This window comes from Bufo bufo, chromosome 6, assembly GCF_905171765.1.
Source record: "Bufo bufo chromosome 6, aBufBuf1.1, whole genome shotgun sequence".
NCBI lineage: Eukaryota > Metazoa > Chordata > Amphibia > Anura > Bufonidae > Bufo > Bufo bufo.
Window position 1 is genome coordinate 430551512 of NC_053394.1, and position 22970 is coordinate 430574481.

Genomic DNA, 22970 nt, shown 5'->3' on the forward strand with positions numbered 1-22970 from the left:
CGATCGTGACTGTTTTAGGAGGGGAGACGAATTCTTAGGTTCTGCCCTAACTACCATTGGTTTGGTTGAGAAGACAATTTGGGAGAACCATTGCCCCTGCTTTGTGTGGCGCGTTTCGTCTCAGTCGTACTGTGCAACCATACAAAATGTCGCCTAGTGGCGTAAATAGAGCTGTGCAGAGAGAAGTGTCGGCGCCTGTTGCTATGGTAACAGCTACACGGCTGGCGCACCACTGAGATAAAGGAGGGGCCCTGTTATAAGTGCCAAGTAGGCAGCGCTGGAATTTAAGTGGTGCATGCTGTATGATGTCAGGTGCACACCTCTCTGCTGGGGGTGAGTGTAAAACAGGCCCTGCTGCAGACGTCACCCGTCTCTATAGTGTTGGGTAGAAGGATCTACATCTGCGGTGCCGGTGTGGACACATGGCACATTATGTAAGAGAAGTGAAATCTTTATTAGAACAGACTTCCACAATAACTTAGTGTGGGCATGTGCAGCGTAATACTGGGTTTTCTGAGTGTTTTATCACAAGGTGCGGAGTCTCCTCTTAGTGCAACTGAAAGCGTAAAAGTGTCTAGAACAGCACAGTGTCCGCGCTGAACGAAGAACCAGTGCACAGTTCTAAATCTGCAACAGGAGCGCCACCCCAGCCAGGACCCATTTGGAGGGGTTCTCTTTAGTCTTAAGGTTGAATGTCCAGACGTATGTTGGTCCCCTCTGCCGGGTCTTATACACAGGGCAGGCGTAGACGTTGCGAGTGTCTTGCTTATCCACAGGGATGGCCTTGATGAAGATGACCGGCATGGCTGGCGTCAAGTCCTTGAGTCGTGCGTCTGTGATGATGCTGGTCTGTAAGTGGAGATACAACACAAATGACGTCAGGCATTTAAAGGGCCGGTGCGCTATTCTACCTTATAAATATACATGTACCGGCTGAATTAACCCTAAATTAACCCTTTCTTTGTGAGAAAGAGGAAAAAAAAGTAATTTTTTCATGTTCTGTTCTATTGCAATTTGTTCATTTTTATCCCAAAAATGAATGTCCCCATGCAGCATGATGTGCACATGTTTATGTGGCCCCTGTACATGGATACGCTATTATTGTCCTGATGAAGAGGGCTGTACGTCCTCGAAACGCGTTGACCATAAAATAAAAATCCATCTTTCTACCTGGCACGTAGTCTCCCGTTTACAGCGTCGCTACAAAACGTTCAAAATCCCCCCTTTTTATTGCTTTAAGTTTTATTTCTATTGCCACATCTGCGGCAGAGAAAAGGACCTTGGCAGCAGTACAGGATCCCGCATGCTGGACGGGCAAATACCAGCAAGGCTATCTGCAGTAGTTGTGGCTCATCACAACAACAAATGGTAAGCGCTTCTTATATATAGTGCGATTCAACTGTTATACAGCCACACACACAAGGCGCGGCTTCCTGACTTCTATTTTCTTTTATGTACATGGATGGTGCCATTCCCGTTCCAGCACTTCCTGGACTCTGTTGACAAACAGGAAATGACTGCTCAGCCAATCACTGGCCTCAGCATTAGCCAGTGATTGGCTGAGTGGTCAGGGAGCAGGAACCACGGGGCAGTGGTTCCAGTACGGGACCAGGACGCGTTGGATAGGAATGGCAATGCTTCACTTACTGTATTATTTTCGACCAGTCTGAACCAGTTTTAAAAACTTTCCGCCACACAAGCCCTTTAACAGCTTCTGGCCCAGCTGCATCTAGACCACAGAAGGGTAGTTCCCTGCAGGGCTGGCAGGGCCAGTAACAAGAGGTTCAGATGATGGCACCTGGACTAGAGACTGTTAGATACAGCCAGGAAATGTCATGCAGCAGAAACAGCATCAGGGGCGGGGCTTGTAAATCTATACGGCAGCTCTACAGGCGGTCACGCTGCCAGCTGCCGTGTTATTCCATATCATGGTCTGGAAGGGATTTTCCAGGTTTTAACAACCTTAGGTTAGGACCAGGAATGGATAGAACAAAACCACAGCCCATTTTCAGAGATAGCACCATCCTGGCGAGTGTGGCCATGTTGGGTACTGCAGCGAATCCCCATCCAAGTGAATATTTATGGACTGAGCAATAGTACCAGAGGCAAGAGAAGCACTACAAATGGTGGGTGGGGGTCATGTGACCACTCTTCCCACCTCCATTGGCACCTTAGTCTGTTTATAGGACGATTTCAGCTTTGATTAGACATTATTACTCTTAAAGGGAACTGTTCCTGGTGACGAGGCCCCTTTTAAACACACTTTTGCATTAAGCAGCAAGTAAAATGTCGACTTCTGTAGCAAGATTTATAATTCACATCTGATTATCAATCACCATGGAAACAATATCTGGAGAATTCGACTTTCCATATTCAGCTCTTCCTTCCAGATAAACGATGTGATAATATTGAGATGAATGTGAGGAGACGACGATTTCTGGGTCTTCAGCACAGCGGATATTTAATGATAAATAATGGCGGCTGTGTGCGGGCGCCGGGTACCGGGCCTTTTATTAATTTGTTTACCGCCGCGCCACATTTAAGTATTTTATTTATTTTTGGGAAATCTGTCAGATTGTTATATACGGGTGAAGCAGCCGCCATCTTCTGGGATTGACTTCAGATTACCGCTAGTCCGCAACAAGAGATTGTTGTGCGGTTTTATGTACGTGTTTTTTATGGTAGCGAGTCATGCAGCTTTGTGAGCAGGACATTAAAGGGGTTGTCTCATCATGGACAATGGGGGTATATCGCTAGGATATACCCCCATTGTCTTATAGGTGTAGGTCCCACCACTGGGCCCCTCACCTATATCGAGAACAGAGCCCCGCAGCCGCCCTCCATTCATTTTCTATAGGGCCGGCGAAAATAGCTCGGAGTGGGGGCCACGCATGCGCAGTACGCTCCCATTCATGTCTATAGGGAGCCGGCTTGGTGGTGGCCGGATCGGAGTCCTCCATTCTCGATATAGGTGCGGGTTCCACTGCTGGGACCCGCAGCTATCAGATAATGGGGGCATATCCTAGCGATATGCCCCCATTGTCCATGATGAGACAACCCCTTTAATGTTCCCATTCACTGACAGCAAGCACCTATTCTGAAACAATAAATATATTAGTAAGGGTTCATGCACACAACCATAGCCTGTTTTGCGGTCCGCAAATTGTGGATCTGCAAAACACGGACACCGGTCGTGTGTGTTCCGCATTTTACGGAACTTCCTGCCCTCTATAGAACAGTCCGATCCTTGTTTGTAAAACGGACAAGAATCTTTCGCGGGTGCCACAGAACGAGCATGCGGACAGCACACACTGCGGCCCCAAGGAAGTGAATGAGTCCGCATCCGACCTGCAAAAATGCAGATCAGATGCAGAAAAAAAAATACGCTTATGTGCATAAGGCCTAAGTGGAAGTCTAACATAGAGGTAGATGAGGCTGACAACGCCGACTAAAAGCCTGCTTATCCCCAGCAACCAGCCTGTCCCACAAAGGCAGCATGGCAGCCGCAGTGCCAGCCCCGTCTTCTCTACCTTACAATCACACTTAGACGTCTTCACCTTCCCTCGATCTCTGGGCACTGATCACACGCTGATATTTTCCAGCAGATTTACATATTCCCTGGGATCCGAGCTGCTTTTTGAATTCATAAAAATCAGAGCGGACTTCCGTCTGCTTGCATTTGTGCTTTATCATCTCTACGTCTGACTCTGGGGCCTCAGCCTGGTACTTAGGAGATCTTGACGCATCCATTGTCTCTGGCTTCGTCCAGTCAACCTTGAAGACTGTCCTTTGTTAATTAGCGCACAGAGCGGCTACTTGATATAAAAGGCCGATGGTGAGGAGGGGACGGCTAATCGCTCAGATAATGTGCCAGATGACCCACTTTGATCAGTCCTTTAACATTGTAATGAAGCTTCTTGAAGAGCTTTGGAGTAGGGAGAAGAGAAGGCACGGCCGCATGTCTAATGCACCATCGTCTCTCGTGACGGGGAACGTCAGCCCCTCATGTGCCATCACCCAAAAGAGTTTTAAAGTTGTTTTAAGGTCACTGACTTTTAGACAAAACCATTCCTGAAATCACCCTTAGGCCTCCTGCTCACAGCAGAGCCTGTATGGCGGCACACTGAGTCCCTATGGGTCGGTATTCTGTCGCCAGCATCCTGCCCCCATGCAGCACGTTTTTGCCGGTGCCATGTCATATGGAGGTTTTACAGGGGTGTAGTATGGCGACACATATTACAGTCTCATGCCTTAATGTGTCCTTAGTTGGATTCCTTTATGTTTATTCTGGGGATCTGTCAGCAGAAGTTTTCATATATGCAAATGAGCCTCTAGGAGCAACAGGGGCGTGGCCGTTACACCTAGATGTCTTAAAGGTAGAGCACCGCACACCGTAGTTGCCAGTGCCAGCAAGGACTTGTCAGTCGTAGCAAGTAAAATAGAAAATTTGCGGCACACGGCTCTTCATTTGCAATTTAAGGCATTTTATTCATATCGCATCACATAGAATTCATGATCCAGTAAAATCTCTGAAGTGCAATTAATTCTGGGTATTAGATTATGTGACCGGACGTTTCGGCCTGGATCACAGCGCAGAGACCACATTGAAGCTACAAAAAGATAATAGACCGCTGAGAAAGCCCTTAACATGCCGAAACGTCCGGTCACATAATCTAATACCCAGAAATAATTGCACTTCAGAGATTTTACTGGATCATGAATTCTATGTGATGCGATATGAATAAAATGCCTTAAATTGCAAATGAAGAGCCGTGTGCCGCAATTTTCTAATTTATTTTATTAGCCGTTACACCTAGAGGCTCTGCTCTCTCTGCAACTGCTGCGCCCTCTGCACTTTGATTGACAGGGCAGGCAATGTAAACACGATCACACCTGGCCCTGCAGAGAGAGCAGAGCCTCTAGGTGTAACGGTAACGCCCCCATTGCTCCTAGAGGCTCATTAGCATATATTAAAACTATATCTTTTCTCAGCAATGCGGGCACATATGAACATGGGACCAACACAGATGTCTTCAGCTGCCAACAGGTCAGCCAGCGTCATGGGTACAAATCTGCTGACAGATGCCCTTTAAATTAGGAGCCACAATATTGTGAATGCAGCTTTGGGTGTGACTGGAATGCATGATAAGTAAGGTAAAGCGTATATAACATAATATTTTTTGACCTGTAAAATGATCTACAAGAGCAGATGCAGCCTTACCTGTGTGTCCCAGCGAGCTCCCTCCATGAACAGCCCATGGACATAAGCCCCTTCTCGTGGTGGACTGCTGAAGTCCTCTCTGTTCTTCTTTGTCACATCGCACTGCAGGGTCATCTTATCGAGCGGCCACTCGTTCTTCCTGGCCATAGACTGCATGATGGCTGTCAGGAAAGACTGGGGGTTAAAGAAACCAGCCAGCCAGACAGCCGAAGGCAACGCAAAGTCTCCCGTCCAGGTCTCTAACTCCTTGATACGGCTGAGGAGGTCGACAAACCAGCCAGCCAGGCCAGCCATGGACGGGTAGGCTCTTTTGGTCCATGAATCGGGCACCATGTCCAGGAAAATGGCGTTCTGTAGATTCTCCATGTCGCTAGTCATGGTCAGTTCACCCTGATTGACAAATCAGAAACCGAGAGTTAGTATTTCCATCTTAACAATGGATGCAGGTATGACCATGAGCGGACAGGGGATGGAAGAGGCAGGAAAATACATCAGAACTGGAATATCACACACAATACATTCATAGATGAGACATATCACAACTCTGAGGTTTCTCCTGATTGGCCAGGAGAAGGACCTCAGTCAAGGCTGAAACATATCACATCCCCTTGTACTGGGCTTGCTGTACTAAGTGGCTTCTGAATAAGTGGAGTTTAAAGAACCAGAGTTTAAGACAAGGAGCAAGAAACTAAGGTTTGATAGATTTTCCTTGTGTGTTGTTGGCTTGATTCCAATTACAACAGAGTCTAAATCTATCTCATATTAGAATTACTGTTTTCCTACTTTACTGTTCATCCCCATTAAACATGTGCTCCATGGACAATGCCACCAAGTGTGTGTCCTGTGCAATGTATGCGAGCCTTGAAGAGCCATTCGAGGGTGAATACATTTGCACTAGACGCATGTTGCATATTTGGAAGCCCAGATCTTGGATCTAAATAAGCAGCTTGAAATACTTAGGGGCATTGCAGACCTGGAGAGCGGCTTAGACCTCACTGTGCAGGCGCTGACTGGGGTCAGTGAAATGGAGGTGGGAGGAGGAGGGCAAGATCAGGACTATCAGGTCAACAGTTAGTTTAATGTAGGAAGAAGGGGTAGAGAGAAAAGTGCCAGGGAGGCTAGTCCTGAGCTGGAATGCCCTAGTAAATATGCCTGTTTGGCTGATATTAGGGATGAAGGACCAGGGCCAGCTACACTGCAGCGGAGTGTTTGTCCTAGCAACCAGGCGGATGACCGCTGCAGGAAGGATGGGAAAAGGTCAGGCAGAGGCTGGTGGTAGGGGACTCTATTATTAGGAGGACTGACAGGTTCATCTGTCGCCGAGACCGTGAATGCCGAACATTGTGTTGTCTTCCGGGTGCTTGGGTTCGGCATATTGCGGATCGGACTGACAGATTGCTGGGTGGGGCTGGGGAAGACCCGGCGGTCATGGTACACTTTGGCACTAATGACAAAGTCAGGGGGAGATGGAAGGTCCTTAAAAATTATTTTAGGGAACTAGGAGAGGAGCTCAAGTCCAAGGTAGTGTCTTCAGAAATACGACCAGTGCCACGAGCGTCACCAGAGAGACAACGGGAGCTTAGGGAGTTAAATAAGTGGCTCAGAAGCCGAAAGAAGGGTTTGGGTTCATGGAGAACTGGGCCGACTTCTCTGTCGGTTGCAGGCTCTACAGTAGGGATATGCTGCACCTTAATAGGGAGGGTGCAACTGCTCTGGAGGGAAAATGGTTAGATGGCTGGAGAAGCTTTTAAACTAGGATCTGGGGGACGGTTGGGGTCATACTAATAAGGGGGTAAATAGTGTAGATACAGAGTGGGCTATAGGAGGGGACAGTGGGGGCTGGGATTAGTGAGCAAAGTAGGGAGAAGACTGGGCAGAACTATACACCGATGAAAAATAGAGCTGCTGGTAACAAGAACCTGTTACATACAAACATCAACCAAGGTAACCAAAAAATCAAGAATACTCACTTTACAGGTAATAGTAATCAAATTAGCATTTAAATTTAAATTAGTAATTTAAATTTTACACTATTTAGGAAAGACCGGGTCAATAGAAAAGGTGGTGGCGTGTGCCTGTATGTGAGGAGTGATCTGAAGAGGCAATTGTGGGTGAGGATGGTGAGGATGTGGAAACCTTATGGGTGGAAGTTTAAAGGGATATAAACACTGAAAAAATAATATTTGATGTAATCTATAGACCTCCTAACATCACAGAGGAGATAGAAACACAACTGTACAACCAAATAGAGAGCGGCTGCACAGGCGGGTACAGTGGTCATAATGGGAGATTTTAACTTCCCAGACATTGACTGGGGTCATGGTTCAGCCTGAACTGCAAAAGGGAGAAGATTCCTCAGCTTGCTGCAGGACCACTTTATGGGCCAGTTTGTAGAAGCTCCCACTAGGGGCGATGGTCTGTTGGATCTGGTAATTTATAATGATGCAGAGCTTGTTGGAAATGTTACTGTTCGAGAAACACTAGGTGATAGTGACTACAATATAATTATATTCCCCCTAAACTATAAGAAGCAAACTCTGTCAGGCAGAGCAAAGACACTGAATCTTAAAAAGGATAGCATTTCAGGGCATAGACTGGGAGCAGCTACTGTCACATAATAATACTGAGGATAAATAGGAGAGCTTCAAATCCACATTGAGTAATTGCACTGAAAAATGTATTCCTTTAGGTAAAAAGTATAAACGGCTAAAATTAAACCCCCCATGGCTTACAGATCCTGTAAAAAGGGCAATAAAAGACAAAAAAAGGGCATTTAAAAAATACTAATCTGTGGGGTCAGATGTAGCGTTTGAAGTTAACAAAGGGCTTAACAAAATCTGCAAAAAGGAGATATAATTTGGGAAAATACAAAACGAACAGCAGGTGGCAAAAGAGAGCAAAACCAATCCCCAAAAATTCTTTCAATACATAAATGCTAAAAAACCAAGGTCTGAGCAGGTAGGACCCCTAAATAATGGTAAAGAGGAGTTAGTCACTGATAATAAGGAAAATGCAGAGTTACAAAAAAATATTTTTTAGCTCTGTATATACAAAAGAAGAGAAAGGAGCTGGGGCTGTTAGTACATCCAGTAATATACTGAATTGGCTAACTGTAGATATGGTCCAAGCTAAGTTAAATAAGGTAAATGTGAACAAGGCTCCGGGTCCAGATGGATTACACCCAAGAGTGCTTAAAGAGCTCAGTTAGGTCATTGCTGTGCCCCTGTTTATAATTTTTTAAGATTCTCTAGGTACTGGTACAGGGCCAAGTGATTGGCGCAAGGCAAATGTGGTGCCCATATTCAAAAAAGGCTCTAGGTCCTCCACAGGTAATTATAGACCAGTTAGTTTAACTTCGGTCAAGGGAAAAATGTTTGATGGACTCTTAAGGGACTATATACAGGAGTATGTGACTGTAAATAATATTATAAGTGATAAACAACATGGGTTTACCAAGCACAGAAGTTGTCAGACTAACCTGATTCGTTTTTATGAGGAGGTAAGTAGTAGCAGCCTGGACAGAGGGAGGCTGTGGATGTAGTGAGGGGAGTAGAAGCTTGGACAGAGGGGGCGGCTGTGGATGTAGTGAGGGGAGTAGAAGCTTGGACAGAGGGGCGACTGTGGATGTAGTGAGGTGAGTAGAACCCTGGACAGAGAGGAGGCTGTGGATGTAGTGAGGTGAGTAGAAGCCGCGACAGAGGGGCGGCTGTGGATGTAGTGAGGTGAGTAGTAGCCTGGACAGAGGGGTGGCTGTGGATGTAGTGAGGTGAGTAGAAGCCTGAACAGAGGGGCGGCTGTGGATGTAGTGAGGTGAGTAGTAGACTGGACAGAGGGGTGGCTGTGGATGTAGTGAGGTGAGTAGTAGACTGGACAGAGGGGCGGCTGTGGATGTAGTTAGGTGAGTAGTAGCCTGGACAGAGGGGTGGCTGTGGATGTAGTGAGGTGAGTAGAAGCCTGAACAGAGGGGCGGCTGTGGATGTAGTGAGGTGAGTAGTAGACTGGACAGAGGGGTGGCTGTGGATGTAGTGAGGTGAGTAGTAGACTGGACAGAGGGGCGGCTGTGGATGTAGTGAGGTGTGTATAAGCCTGGACAGAGGGGCGGCTGTGGATGTAGTGAGGTGAGTAGTAGCCTGGACAGAGGGGCGGCTGTGGATGTAGTGAGGTGAGTAGTAGCCTGGACAGAGGGGCGGCTGTGGATGTAGTGAGGTGAGTAGTAGCCTGGACAGAGGGGCGGCTGTGGATGTAGTGAGGTGAGTAGTAGACTGGACAGAGGGGCGGCTGTGGATGTAGTGAGGTGAGTAGTAGACTGGACAGAGGGGCGGCTGTGGATGTAGTGAGGTGAGCAGAACCCTGGACAGAGAGGCGGCTGTGGATGTAGTGAGGTGAGTATAAGCCTGGACAGAGGGGCAGCTGTGGATGTAGTGAGGTGAGTAGTAGCCTGGACAGAGGGGCGGCTGTGGATGTAGTGAGGTGAGTAGTAGCCTGGACAGAGGGGTGGCTGTGGATGTAGTGAGGTGAGTAGTAGCCTGGACAGAGGGGCGGCTGTGGATGTAGTGAGGTGAGTAGTAGCCTGGACAGAGGGGTGGCTGTGGATGTAGTGAGGTGAGTAGTAGCCTGGACAGAGGGGCGGCTGTGGATGTAGTGAGGTGAGTAGTAGCCTGGACAGAGGGGTGGCTGTGGATGTAGTGAGGTGAGTAGTAGCCTGGACAGAGGGGCGGCTGTGGATGTAGTGAGGTGAGTAGTAGCCTGGACAGAGGGGAGGCTGTGGATGTAGTGAGGGGAGTAGAAGCCTGAACAGAGGGGAGGCTGTGGATGTAGTGAGGTGAGTAGTAGTCTGGACAGAGGGGCGGCTGTGGATGTAGTGAGGTGAGTAGTAGCCTGGACAGAGGGGCGGCTGTGGATGTAGTGAGGTGAGTAGTAGTCTGGACACACGGGCGGCTGTGGATGTAGTGAGGTGAGTAGTAGCCTGGACAGAGGGGCGGCTGTGGATGTTCTGTTTCTGGATTTTGCAAAGGCTTTTGATCCTGTCCCTCATAGACATTTGATGGGTAAGGTAAGGTCTATTGGCTTGGAAAGTATAGTTTGTAATTGGATTGAAAACTGGCTGAAGGACCGTGTCCAGAGAGTTGTGGTCAATGATTCCTGTTCAGAATGGTCCCAGGTTATAAGTGGTGACCCCAAGGTTCAGTGCCAGGTCCTTTAATATTTAATTTATTTATTAATTATATCGAGGACGGGATTTATGGCACCAGATCTATTTTTGCAGATGACACTAAGCTGTGTAGAACTGTACGGTCTATGGAAGATGTCCATAAACTACAAGCTGACTGGGACACTGAGTGATTGGGCATCAACTTGGCAAATAAGGTTCAATGTGGACAAATTTCTGTAATAATCTCCATGCTTCATATGTCCTAGGGGATGTAACACTGGAAGAGTCACTTGTAGAGAAGGATTTGGGTCTCCTTGTGGATGGTAGATTAAATAACAGCATACAATGTCAATCAGCTGCTTCTAAGGCCACCAAGATATTGTCATGCATTAAACGAGGCATGGACTCGCGGGGCAAGGATGTAATATTACCACTTTATAAAGCGTTGGTGAGGCCTCATCTGGAATATGCAGTTCGGTTCTGGGCACCAGTCCATAGAAAGGACGCCCTGGAGCTGGAAAAAGTACAGAGGAGAGCGACTAAACTGATAAGGGGCATGGAGGGTCTTAGTCATGAAGAAAGATTAAAAGAATCAAATTTATTTAGTCTTAAGAAGAGACGTCTAAGGGGAAACATGATTAACCTATACAAATATAGAAATGGGCCATACAAAAAATACAGTGAAAAACTGTTCCATGTCAAATGCCCTCAAAAGAAAAGGGGGAGCTGCCTCCGACTGGAGAGGAAAAAGTTCAGTCTCCGGAAGCATCAAAAAAACGTATTTACTGTAAGAACATTGGAACTATATTTTGTCTGATATAAAAGTGACTATTGGCAGCGCAAGAAGAAAGGAGTTCCCCGTGATCTACTATGGCAGGCATGGCCAACCTGTGGCTCTCCAGCTGTTGTAAAACTACAACTCCCACCATGCTCTGCTGTAGGCTGATAGCTGTAGGTACTCTGGGCATGCTGGGAATTGTAGTTTTGCAACAGCTGGAGAGCCTCAAGTTTGCCATCCCTGTACTATGGCATTCTGTTTGTTGGGACACTGTCCTCTGTAAGGAGGATGTTGTCTACCTCTGGAGCCTATAGCCAATGCAGTTCTAGGATCTATCAGACTCAGTAGTCACATATCATAGCACGACTGATGGTCTTTGCGATACATGAGTCTCAGCATCCCACTGGTGTCATCTGATTTACCACCTTAGGCGTGCGCTTCTTGTTTGTGGTCTCCAGCACAACGCTGTGACGTTTTACCTTCAGTCCTAAGTCGAGCTCCTTCAGGGATCGTTTGATCTCACTGGTGAGCATGTTCATCCGCTCGCATTCCTGGAAGGCGACCACAATGTACGGCGTCCTCTCCTCCCCCTTTGCCATCAGCTCTGCAATGTTGAACTCCTCCGGGAGTTTCTCGAGGATCTCGTCCAGAGTGGCTTTGACCTGTAGAAGAAGCACAACAGGTTCTCACCTTACTGTTACAGCTAGTCTCAGGAGGAGCGGACAATGGACTGGTTTTACACAACACAATGCACGCTCGACCCCCATGTAACAGGCCGATATACTCAGGGGCTCCAGCTGCACAGCTCTATCCCCGCACACAATAGGATCCATTAGCCATAAACTGAGATTCATTATCCCGGAGCGAGCGGACTCGGTAACCTCATAGCGGTGAGTGCGGCAGAGTACATGATCTGGATGTAACTCTCTTCCTTTTTAATAACGTCCTGAGATTTCTACCGGCTGCTCCTTAGCTTATATTGCCATCCACTAATACAAACAAACCCAGTGTGAGATTATCATCGGCGCTCAATAATTCAGAGCGTCTCTCTGGAAACGTAACGCACTGCGGCTGGGGAACGTCTTGTCCTAACAAATGTCTTTTACGTGCATTGATCCCCTGCATTGTGAGGGGTTACAAAGCACCATGGGACATTAAGACGTTAACAATACACACAATGCTCTAGTCCCAGGGCATGGCGGATGACTTGCCTTAAAGGGGAAGAGGCATTTACATCAATCAGCCACAACATTAAAACCCTCCTGTCCTTTCTAAAGATTTTTGCAGTGTCGGGGCATTATTCTGCTGAAAGAGGCCACTGCCATCAGCACTATCACGTCCACATGATGCCAGGAGGCAGGATTTCCAGCAGAACATCGCCCACATCATCACACTGACCCCATGGGCTTGCCTTCTTCTCATAGTGCACCAGGTACCATCTCTTCCCCAGGTGACCTGGCCGTCCACAGGATGCTCCCATGATTCATCAGGCCAGGCCGCCTTCTTCCATTGCTCGATGCTCCAGTTCTGATGCTCGCCTTCACCCCCACCTATAAATAAGCCTTGGGTACCTTGGACCCTGTAACTGGATCTCCTTCCTTAGACCACTCAGGGTAGGTACTAACCACTACATACTGGACACAGACCGGCTGTTCTGGAGATGATCTGACACAGTTTGTCCCTTGTCACTCAGATCCTCACACTTTCAAATATTTCCTGCAACTTTAAGACCTGACTGCTCACTTGCTACCTGATTCCCCTCACCAGATAATCCATGTTATTCCCTTCACCTGTCAGTGGTCTTATTGTTATGGCTGATGGGAGTACAGTCCAGGTTACACATAATATTCCTAGAACATGAGTTAAAGGTTGCATTGTATATCGAATTCTAGATCTACTTCTCATGACTTCCAGGACGGGATCATTAGCAGCGAGTGTCACACGGATGCAGGTCTGAAGCCTGAGAGCAGGAGTGAAGGATTCTGGGAGGTGATGGCTCTCGCATGCTCAGACTATCTATCAGGTTAAGACAGTTTCTCCGTCCAGATCTGTGACCGGCCTGCAGATGAGCTGGGAGCCATCTCCTGCGTGGTACTAACATGGACTGTGTGCACGGAGCTTTCAGGTGTCACCCGGCTTTCCGAGACTCATGATCCTGACATTGCTTTGCCCTTCTCACTACCCTGGATAATAACTCTAGTAACGAATCTAATATGGTGGCCAACACTGTCTGCATCTGTATGTACTTTCCACAGCCCCGCAATAAAGATAGAACATGCGGACAAGAATAGACACTGTTACAGTGGACGCCATCTGTACTTTTTGCAGACCACAAAATACATACGGTGGTGTGAATGCACCCTAAGTTTCACTGCTGTCAGTTTAGGGATTTCCTTCATGCACTTATTATTAGTGCCCTACACGCTGCCTTCATGGACCTGTACCTACCTTCTCCTCCCGGGTGACTCCTCCACCCTCGCCCATGCTGCTGTCCCGAGGTTGCATCTCCAGCACAGTGCGGAACAACTTCTCTGATGTCTGAGTCAGGAAGCCGATCTCTGCGTTAGGGTGCAGGCCGTACAGATACGGAGACTCGGCCGGGAGGACATCGTCAATATACTGGAATGAGAAGTATATGCACGTTAATAACCAGTTTTGAGACCACATTCGAAGGAAGCAGATGAAGGCTTGATGTCACCGATACCTGTTAAGATGCCACCCACATATCATCACCCACTGAAACTTCTCCCTTTATACCTGATGGTAACCATTGTAATCCATGTTTCCGGGAAGTGGGAATCCAGGGGCTAGGAACAGCTCCCCTTCCATCATTTCATGCTTTATGAACTCCTCTAGATACGTCTTGCAGAGCCGCCGGTCCCAGTCATCCGTGATGTGACCTCCGTACATGATCTCGCCAAACAGATAACGCAGGTCGTCATAGGGGACCTGAAACACAAAGTAAATAGAGCCTAAGGGACACAGAGCAGCCGCCAGTCAGACAACGGGGCGCTAGTGTGGAAAGGGCTCAGCGCTGAATGCCTCGAATGAACAGTCACTGAGCTAAATGCACAATGACCAAGATAGATGTATTCAGGTGGTCTAATACAGGAAGCGTGTATCTATAGAGGAACTACAGGCCCCAGCCTCCAATCTGGGTGCTGCTGAATGACAGAGCTGCTGGGTGATGCAGTGACGCGTCTCTTGTGGCGTAAATTATGGCCCAAATCTATGCCTCCTCATAACAGCCGCAGATTTGCTTTTATGGTGAAGGTACAGCCAAAAAATTACTTAAAATTTGGGTCGGTTAATAAATCTGATGCATTGTGCTCCAGCGCACTGTAGTTTAGGACGGACGTATGAAACGGCGGTCTTCGTAAATTCCCCCTAAGGGTTGAACACGTCCTTCGTGCACCTGCTACATCACCCTGGACTATACAGCTCGCTTTCATTTTGCTCTTGGCATAGTATGAAATCAGGAAATCCGCATGTAGCTGCAAGACGCCATCTAGAGGCCGGAGCGGACATTACCAGTGACATGTATTCACAGTCACAGTTTACATGTAGAACTAATGTACATTAAAATGGATTCACTTTATAAATATGGTATGATACGGACAGCCTGTACTACACCTCAGAACTGAAATCTCCCAGCATTCCCTGCCTGTTCAGTGTCTGGGAAGAGTTGCCTCTACACAGTAATCTAATGTGGTAAAAACTAAATGCCCCCCAGGGGTGACTGATCATTTAGAATAGAATCTGAATGTGAACAATATCACACTGGGACCTGCAAATTGCTGCATCTTGGGCATGACATGATTAACTCCCAACCTGCTGGATTTCTAGTGACTGTCGTGTTGCGGCCCCGTTCACTTTCATTAGTTGTGACCATGCCGTGTCTGTTTTGGGCAGAATCTCCATGTAGCCCCAGCCTGCAGCTATATGACAGAAAGCGAGGCTCTGGGTCTGACCTTGGCATTGGCTTCCAGATAATTGTACAATACGTTGACTGATATTGTGAGGTCTCCAGTGTTAAAGGGATAGGAGCGATTCCAACCCTGAGGTCCGAACTTTCTCCTCTCAGCCACCACAGCGTGGAAGTAACAGAGAGCGAACAGGATGCTCTTGAACTCTGTTTCACGTGTGCACATCTCCAGAGTGTCCTGTACGTACAAGCAGAGAAGAATACGTGAGGTCCTACTGAACATATGTGGCCTTTGTGCCTCCCTGGCCTACATGCACAGGTCACGTTCTAGCAGCAGATGTTACCTGGTTAAAGTTATCCAGTGCTTTGTGCAGGTTGGCGTGCATGCCGGTCGGAGGCTCGTTGGTGATTTTGATGGAGTTCTCAAGGATACCCTGAGGAATGATGTGGCCGTCCGGTGACCCGGCGGGCTCGGCACTGATGAAAACACGGAAGTTGGGGTGGCTGCCTTCACTGTGGTGCTCCAGCTTCTTCTCCAGCGTGCTCAGCCACTTGGCCACCAGATGAATATTCTGTTGTGGGCAATGAACAGGTCAGTAAGACATGGATACAGCACACGGCTCATTCTCTCCATTGCAATAAACATTGATTAAAGGGAGGGTTGGGGTCACGAGGGCAGATCCTGGTAGACGATGGTCCCTACATAAGCTGGGGGTGGCCCAGATTCTTCTCTACATAGGGCACTCACTTATTTTATAAACCAAGAATCCCAATACAAGAAGTTTCATTACCTCGACCCTCCAGCGGGGGAGACGGCTCAGCGTAACCATCAAAAAAAAACTCCGCTCCTCAAATTACAACCTGATTGTAGCTCAGTGAAGCAACAACGTATGAAAATGAAGAGACTCCAGAATTAAATTAACACAACGCAAGTGGCATTTTAGCTAATAGAGGCCGACGGCTCCTCAAATGGGAAATGTATGCGACGCCCTCCCCGGCTGAGCGATCCGGGACGGGCGGAAAAGAAAGCGTTAAATGCTACAACATAATTGTCCATCAACCTGGTAAGTATAGAACGTATACAGACAATGTCAGATACTTTACACAACTGTGGATGTAAAGTAATCAAGGAAATGGGAAAATTTAGGACAGAGCAGATTCTAACACACAGGGGGTTACATTAGGACTTGTGGCCCCCCCCCCCCACCCTCGGGGTCCACCCACACTGCAGCGCGCTGGTATAGGATGCATAGTGGTTGCAGGCAATATCTACGTTATTCAGAGTAGGAATGGGCGGCCGGAGGGCGACAGGCGCAGAGCTCGTCCGTATAAGCCACATACTGGAGGCTTAATGTAACATCTGGGCTTGGAGAGCAGCTGGGACACAGAACTGACACTTGGCCGAACATCATAGGACTTCTGAATAATTATGGCCGTGTCTCTGGCTGCTACAAGCTTAGATTTTTTTTATTTCTAGAGCGGTCACAGATGTTGTTGGAATTAGGTTATGCAGGGGAGGTCAGAGAGGCAGCGCTGTGTGCAGAATTCCCTCTCCCGATGCCTTGAAAGAAGGATGAACAGAGGAGCAGTACCTGCAGGATGACCCAGTGTCCTTCCCGGGCGGCCAGATCCAGCGCTTCCTCAGCTACAACCTCCTGTCCCTGCCCCAGAGACACGTTATGTAGGTTCTGATTGTCAAATGTGTAACCAAGTTTTCTCCCTGAGCAGAAAAACAGGTCATGTTCCCATCATACAGAGAAAGCCATGAGCTCCATATTACAGGGTTTACATACAGGCTGAATATACACCTTGTACATATGTTACTGATCCTGTATTATACTCCAGAGCTGCACTCACTATTCTGCTGGTGCAGTCACTGTGTACATACATTACTTATCCTGTACTGATCCTGAGTTACATCCTGTATTATACTCCAGAGCTGCACTCACTATTCTGCTGGTGCAGTCACTGTGTACATACATTACTTACCCTGTACTGATCCTGAGTTACATCCTGTATTATACTCCAGAGCTGCACTCACTATTCTGCTGGTGCAGTCACTGTGTACATACATTACTTATCCTGTACTGATCCTGAGTTACATCCTGTATTATACTCCAGAGCTGCACTCACTATTCTGCTGGTGCAGTCACTGTGTACATACATTACTTACCCTGTACTGATCCTGAGTTACATCCTGTATTATACTCCAGAGCTGCACTCACTATTCTGCTGGTGCAGTCACTGTGTACATACATTACTTATCCTGTACTGATCCTGAGTTACATCCTGTATTATACTCCAGAGCTGCACTCACTATTCTGCTGGTGCAGTCACTGTGTACATACATGACTTATCCTGTACTGATCCTGAGTTACATCCTGTATTATACTCCAGAGCTGCACTCACTATTCTGCTGGTGCAGTCACTGTGTACATACATTACTTATCCTGTACTGATCCTGAGTTACATCCTGTATTATACCCCAGAGCTGCACTCACTATTCTGCAGGTGCAGTCACTGTGTACATACATTACTTATCCTGTACTGATCCTGAGTTACATCTTGTATTATACTCCAGAGCTGCACTCACTATTCTGCTGGTGCAGTCACTGTGTACATACATTACTTATCCTGTACTGATCCTGAGTTACATCCTGTATTATACTCCAGAGCTGCACTCACTATTCTGCAGGTGCAGTCACTGTGTACATACATTACTTATCCTGTACTGATCCTGAGTTACATCCTGTATTATACTCCAGAGCTGCACTCACTATTCTGCTGGTGCAGTCACTGTGTACATACATTACTTACCCTGTACTGATCCTGAGTTACATCCTGTATTATACTCCAGAGCTGCACTCACTATTCTGCTGGTGCAGTCACTGTGTACATACATTACTTAGCCGGTACTGATCCTCAGTTACATCCTGTATTATACTCCAGAGCTGCACTCACTATTCTGCTGGTGCAGTCACTGGGTACATACATTACTTATCCTGTACTGATCCTGAGTTACATCCTGTATTATACTCCAGAGCTGCACTCACTATTCTGCTGGTGCAGTCACTGTGTACATACATTACTTATCCTGTACTGATCCTGAGTTACATCCTGTATTATACCCCAGAGCTGCACTCACTATTCTGCAGGTGCAGTCACTGTGTACATACATTACTTATCCTGTACTGATCCTGAGTTACATCTTGTATTATACTCCAGAGCTGCACTCACTATTCTGCTGGTGCAGTCACTGTGTACATACATTACTTATCCTGTACTGATCCTGAGTTACATCCTGTATTATACTCCAGAGCTGCACTCACTATTCTGCAGGTGCAGTCACTGTGTACATACATTACTTATCCTGTACTGATCCTGAGTTACATCCTGTATTATACTCCAGAGCTGCACTCACTATTCTGCTGGTGCAGTCACTGTGTACATACATTACTTACCCTGTACTGATCCTGAGTTACATCCTGTATTATACTCCAGAGCTGCACTCACTATTCTGCTGGTGCAGTCACTGTGTACATACATTACTTAGCCGGTACTGATCCTCAGTTACATCCTGTATTATACTCCAGAGCTGCACTCACTATTCTGCTGGTGCAGTCACTGGGTACATACATTACTTATCCTGTACTGATCCTGAGTTACATCCTGTATTATACTCCAGAGCTGCACTCACTATTCTGCTGGTGCAGTCACTGTGTACATACATTACTTATCCTGTACTGATCCTGAGTTACATTCTGTATTCTACTCCAGAGCTGCACTCACAGTGTTGATGCTTGTTACTGGACACAGTCAAATGGTGGACAAACAACCCCCAGCAGCTCCTCCTTCCTGGTTGTTATAATTCCGTGTCCACGGCTTTTAGTGGGTGAACATTCCTCATCATCTCATTACCTTGTTTCTCGACATCTTTCAGAGGGTCTACACCAGGAGATAAGATGAAGAACATAGGAGTGCTTGGTCCAGACTCCTCATAAGATGCTGCAAAGTCAAGTGATCGCCCCACAACGTATTTACTGCCCAACTTTTCCTCCACAAAATCCCTGGAAGAGAAGAAACAGCAATAATACAACGCGGTTATCAGGATGCTACTAGGTGCGAGGCTGTGCGCTTCTTGTGAGTTTTCTGCTGTATTGCACTCTAGGGGATGTAGCGCTCTGCTAAATCAGACTGCAGAGTTCCTAGTGTGAACACTACGTTTATCACAATGCATCACAGCAGGGCTACTCTGCACCAGCAGGGACATCTTGTGAGCAGAAGTACGAATACAGCTCTGGATATAAGACATGGTGGATCTCAGCATCACTACAAGATAAATAATGCAAGTAATTAAACTTGGCAAATGTAACGTGGCAGGAGGCTCCAGCAGATCACTCTGTGCCCGGCAGTGAGGGGCGCTGCCCACTGTACAGCTGTGCCCGCTTGGGGCGGCCTCTCTGGAACCTATCTCCTCGGCTGCCCTCCTCCATTGCCATGGCTCAGGTGCGGCATGGATAAGACTCTCTCTACATGGATTACATTGTAAGATGTACGATCCACATCTGATTTGGGCTTTAAAAACTGCATTAAAACCTGAACATAACCTGCATATGTGAACAGACCTCCAGATATCAGGCGTATACGTCCTGGTCCTCACCTGACAGCGTACGTCATCCGATCGGGGCGTAGCGCCCTCATCATGCACAGTCTTTGCAGGGAGGTCTTGTTCTTCCACTCTTGAGGGAACTTTTCCTTCTCTGGACATTCAGATTCTACAAACTTCTTCCAGCGCTTGGCAGACCCTGCTATGTCTCGATCCAAGTTCCGGAACTCGTCCATGGATGACAGAGCCTTTAGAAGAGAAGAAAGGTGTTTAGGGAGAGTAGAAGATGTCATGTCCGCCATCCTCTGCAGAACAGAATTCTAGAACTACAGCAAAGACTGACACTACGATAGCGCAAGCACTGGCAGTGTAAGCCTGTATAATGGAATACCGTTCAGGGCGTATGGAGAACTGGATGATATCCGTTATGAGCTACATATGTAATGGCAGCCAGTAGTTCCCCAGAACCCCCCCCCCCCATTTAACCCTGTATCATCCTGTTCATTATTTCCTCTGCAGCCTGTAAGACACAGAAGACCCACCAAGAAACATTAGGGCAGACCACAATACTGCGCCCCCCGGTGGTTAAACCACTCACCAGCTTCTTTTTATGTCCACATGCAGTTCCCAAGTAGATGTTAAGAACTAGCGCTCAGCCATTTCTGAATTGCATCTGCTTGGGAGAAGGCCGGGTGTCAACCAACATGGCCGTTATTACTAAGCATGGCCTCTGCATGTGCCGTCATATATGATTCTTTTAACATCCCCCTTCATACTCATTGTTTATGGTTGCAGTTGTCATTGAGAGTCCTATTCTTATTCTCCAGTGCTGTGATCAGCGGCGGCAGAGTGAGCTATCCCAGGAAGGAAGGGGTTAACTACTGTACCATCACATTGCTCTAACATATATAAAGTTGTGCCAGCTTCATAACTGCGCCCCCAAGGCCTTGCCTCTTCCTGGTAGTCATTAGACTATTCATGTGACTGCTGTCCCAGTTTAAACGTCCTTAAACTGGGAGACGGACAGAAGCACATGGTCCAGCAGGGGGCGCCCTGTATTAAACTCACCTTGATACCACCCCAGGACTGATTGGAGAGGAAATCCACGGGACTTGTCAGGCCGGGCTGGGCTGGGTACCTCAGAAGAAAGTCTAACTCAACCATATTTATCTCCTTGTTCATCAGCAGAATCTGGAGCCCAGGAGAGAAGAAAACCGCTGGTAAAATGTTGGAATCCGATACCACAATTAACAGATTTGGCGCATCGATGGTGATTACCTGAAAGGCGAGCTGCGCGATATACGTCAGCTTGTCGCACTCGAAAAGACCCCGTGTTGTGTACTGGAAGACGGAGAACGTGATGCTGTCGATGAGGTTCATCACCCGCTGCTTCAGGACCTCGTCAGCCGGAGCCTTCTGGACGGCCTGCTGGAAAACCACGCTGAACGCCTAGAACGAGACAGACGGCCGTGGTACAGTCACAGCCTGTAGGGGGCGCACATACACTGGTGTTCACAAAAACAAATGCTGTTGTGTGGCGGAAAGCGGACTATTGTCCTCTGTTATCAGCCATTTTAGACCAGGAAATCGCTCGACTGGTGGTTGATGAGAAATCTCATCATAGGTCGTGCCATCGCTCTCACCTACAAGACCCTCCAGCCCTCATGCATACAACCATGTCCGCAAAATATGGATACGGTCTTTGTGCCGGCCTCATTTTTCCACCATTTACAATTGCCCGTGATCCACATTTTGCAGCCAAATTCTTTTTGCGGAATGGAAATAGGGATGCCGAAAGCACACCAATGAACCATGAGATTTCCGCATCTGTACGTCCGGTCCGCAAAAAGATAGAACATATGCTATACTTGGCTGCAAAATGCGGACCACGGACCCCTTGAAGTGCCGGTGCAGCACCGCGCTCCATGGTATCCGGGAAACCAGACACTGTTCACTCAGTATCACAGAAAATACTAGATTCAGCAGTACCGACGGAACCAGCACCCGCGGTCTACTCCACCCCGATCAGTCGATCGCGATCGATGGGTTCTGACCCTGCTTTATAATAAAAAGATAGGTTCTCTCTGACCTTCAGGGAGAACTGGTACATGGGATGGATCTTGTTGAGGTCGTTCATTATGAAGTAGAGTAGGGAGGCGCGAGCGGCGGCGAGACGATAGTGCTCACGAGCTTCATTGATTTTTGCTTCTGTCACTTTGGCTTCTTGAACCTGGAGAAATAAAAAAAAAAGAGACAATCCATTACAGGCCGGAGTCATCAACATTGTCTGTATTGTCACTCCATGGAAGCTCATCACCAGGGAGCGGCTCCGGTAATAAGTCTATAGTTAGGGATCGCTATGTAAGCGATTGCCAGGTCAGTGTGCTTGTACAAGAAAGGACTCACCTTCTCTTCGATTTCGGCCGCCGTCTTCTTGGTGATTTCAAGATTTTCCACCAGTTCTATGTCCCCGAGGAAATTTCCAGAAGCGGATGAGAGGCGAGACAACAGATTGTCTTCCAGGGTCTTCAGGGTGATCTTGAACCCGTTCTGCTGCTTGGTTAGATTTGACTGGAGTAAAGAGGAAAAAAAAAATCTTAGTTTGGAAAATGAACGCCCATTTTAAGATTTTTTGTGACAATCACTATCTAGGCTTAGCAGCAAAACTGCCGCCATTCAGCCAGTGTAACCCTTAGCATGCTAATGATTATGAGATCAGATCGAGATCGGTGCTGCCATTCATTACAGCAAGCTGAAAAGCAAGATGTTCTTGGCTCACCACTCAGGAGTGTACTGTGCTGCCATCTAGTGGTCAGTATGAAAACTACAACATTTGAATCATTTCTTCGACAAGGCACAACATAATTTTAAATCAGTCCCTTTCTGATGACAATGCCCTTTAAGGTATATTTTGCTTGCGTCAGGATTCCAGAGAATTCACCCCTCGGCATGCACTAGAGCTGACCAGTATAAAGCTCATGGTTAATGCTATGATGGCGCCTCCGCTGACATGCAGTACTTTGCAGGATGCCAGTAAAGCGTCTCCGCCTCCTGAAACTTTACTTCTGAGCAGAAGAAGAACAAAGACACGTGATAAAAATCAAGATAAGTTAAGAAGTGCGCCTCTCCGTAATCTGAACATCTTCCTGGGCTGATTGCAGCCTAGTCCTCCTGGATGTGTTTGTATTGCAATAAAAAAAAAAGGGAGACGTAATTTCAATTTATCTTCCCTCCTGATTACTGGAGATAAGGAAATCAGCGGGTGCTCAGACTGTCTCACAGAAGAGG

The 22970-nt window shown here is 47.3% G+C and overlaps 1 protein-coding gene across 2 annotated transcripts in view; it reads right to left on the reverse strand.

The window, feature by feature from the left end:
- Positions 1 to 441: 441 nt before the first annotated feature.
- Positions 442 to 22970, reverse strand: part of DNAH9 (dynein axonemal heavy chain 9) — a 186428-nt gene continuing 163899 nt past the window's right edge. Inside the window, exons 55-68 of one of the 2 annotated variants that reach the window (XM_040434703.1) lie at positions 22089 to 22253; positions 21772 to 21912; positions 20961 to 21131; positions 20751 to 20873; positions 19737 to 19930; positions 18995 to 19143; positions 16669 to 16796; positions 15421 to 15648; positions 15123 to 15314; positions 13909 to 14100; positions 13600 to 13770; positions 11631 to 11813; positions 5222 to 5611; positions 622 to 849 (exon numbers count right to left, since the gene is read on the reverse strand). In XM_040434703.1, the coding sequence (XP_040290637.1) occupies positions 622 to 849; positions 5222 to 5611; positions 11631 to 11813; positions 13600 to 13770; positions 13909 to 14100; positions 15123 to 15314; positions 15421 to 15648; positions 16669 to 16796; positions 18995 to 19143; positions 19737 to 19930; positions 20751 to 20873; positions 20961 to 21131; positions 21772 to 21912; positions 22089 to 22253 (2655 nt within the window). Of the gene's footprint in view, positions 850 to 5221; positions 5612 to 11630; positions 11814 to 13599; positions 13771 to 13908; positions 14101 to 15122; positions 15315 to 15420; positions 15649 to 16668; positions 16797 to 18994; positions 19144 to 19736; positions 19931 to 20750; positions 21132 to 21771; positions 21913 to 22088; positions 22254 to 22970 lie in introns of both variants that reach the window. The other variant, XM_040434702.1, reaches the window with a different exon arrangement.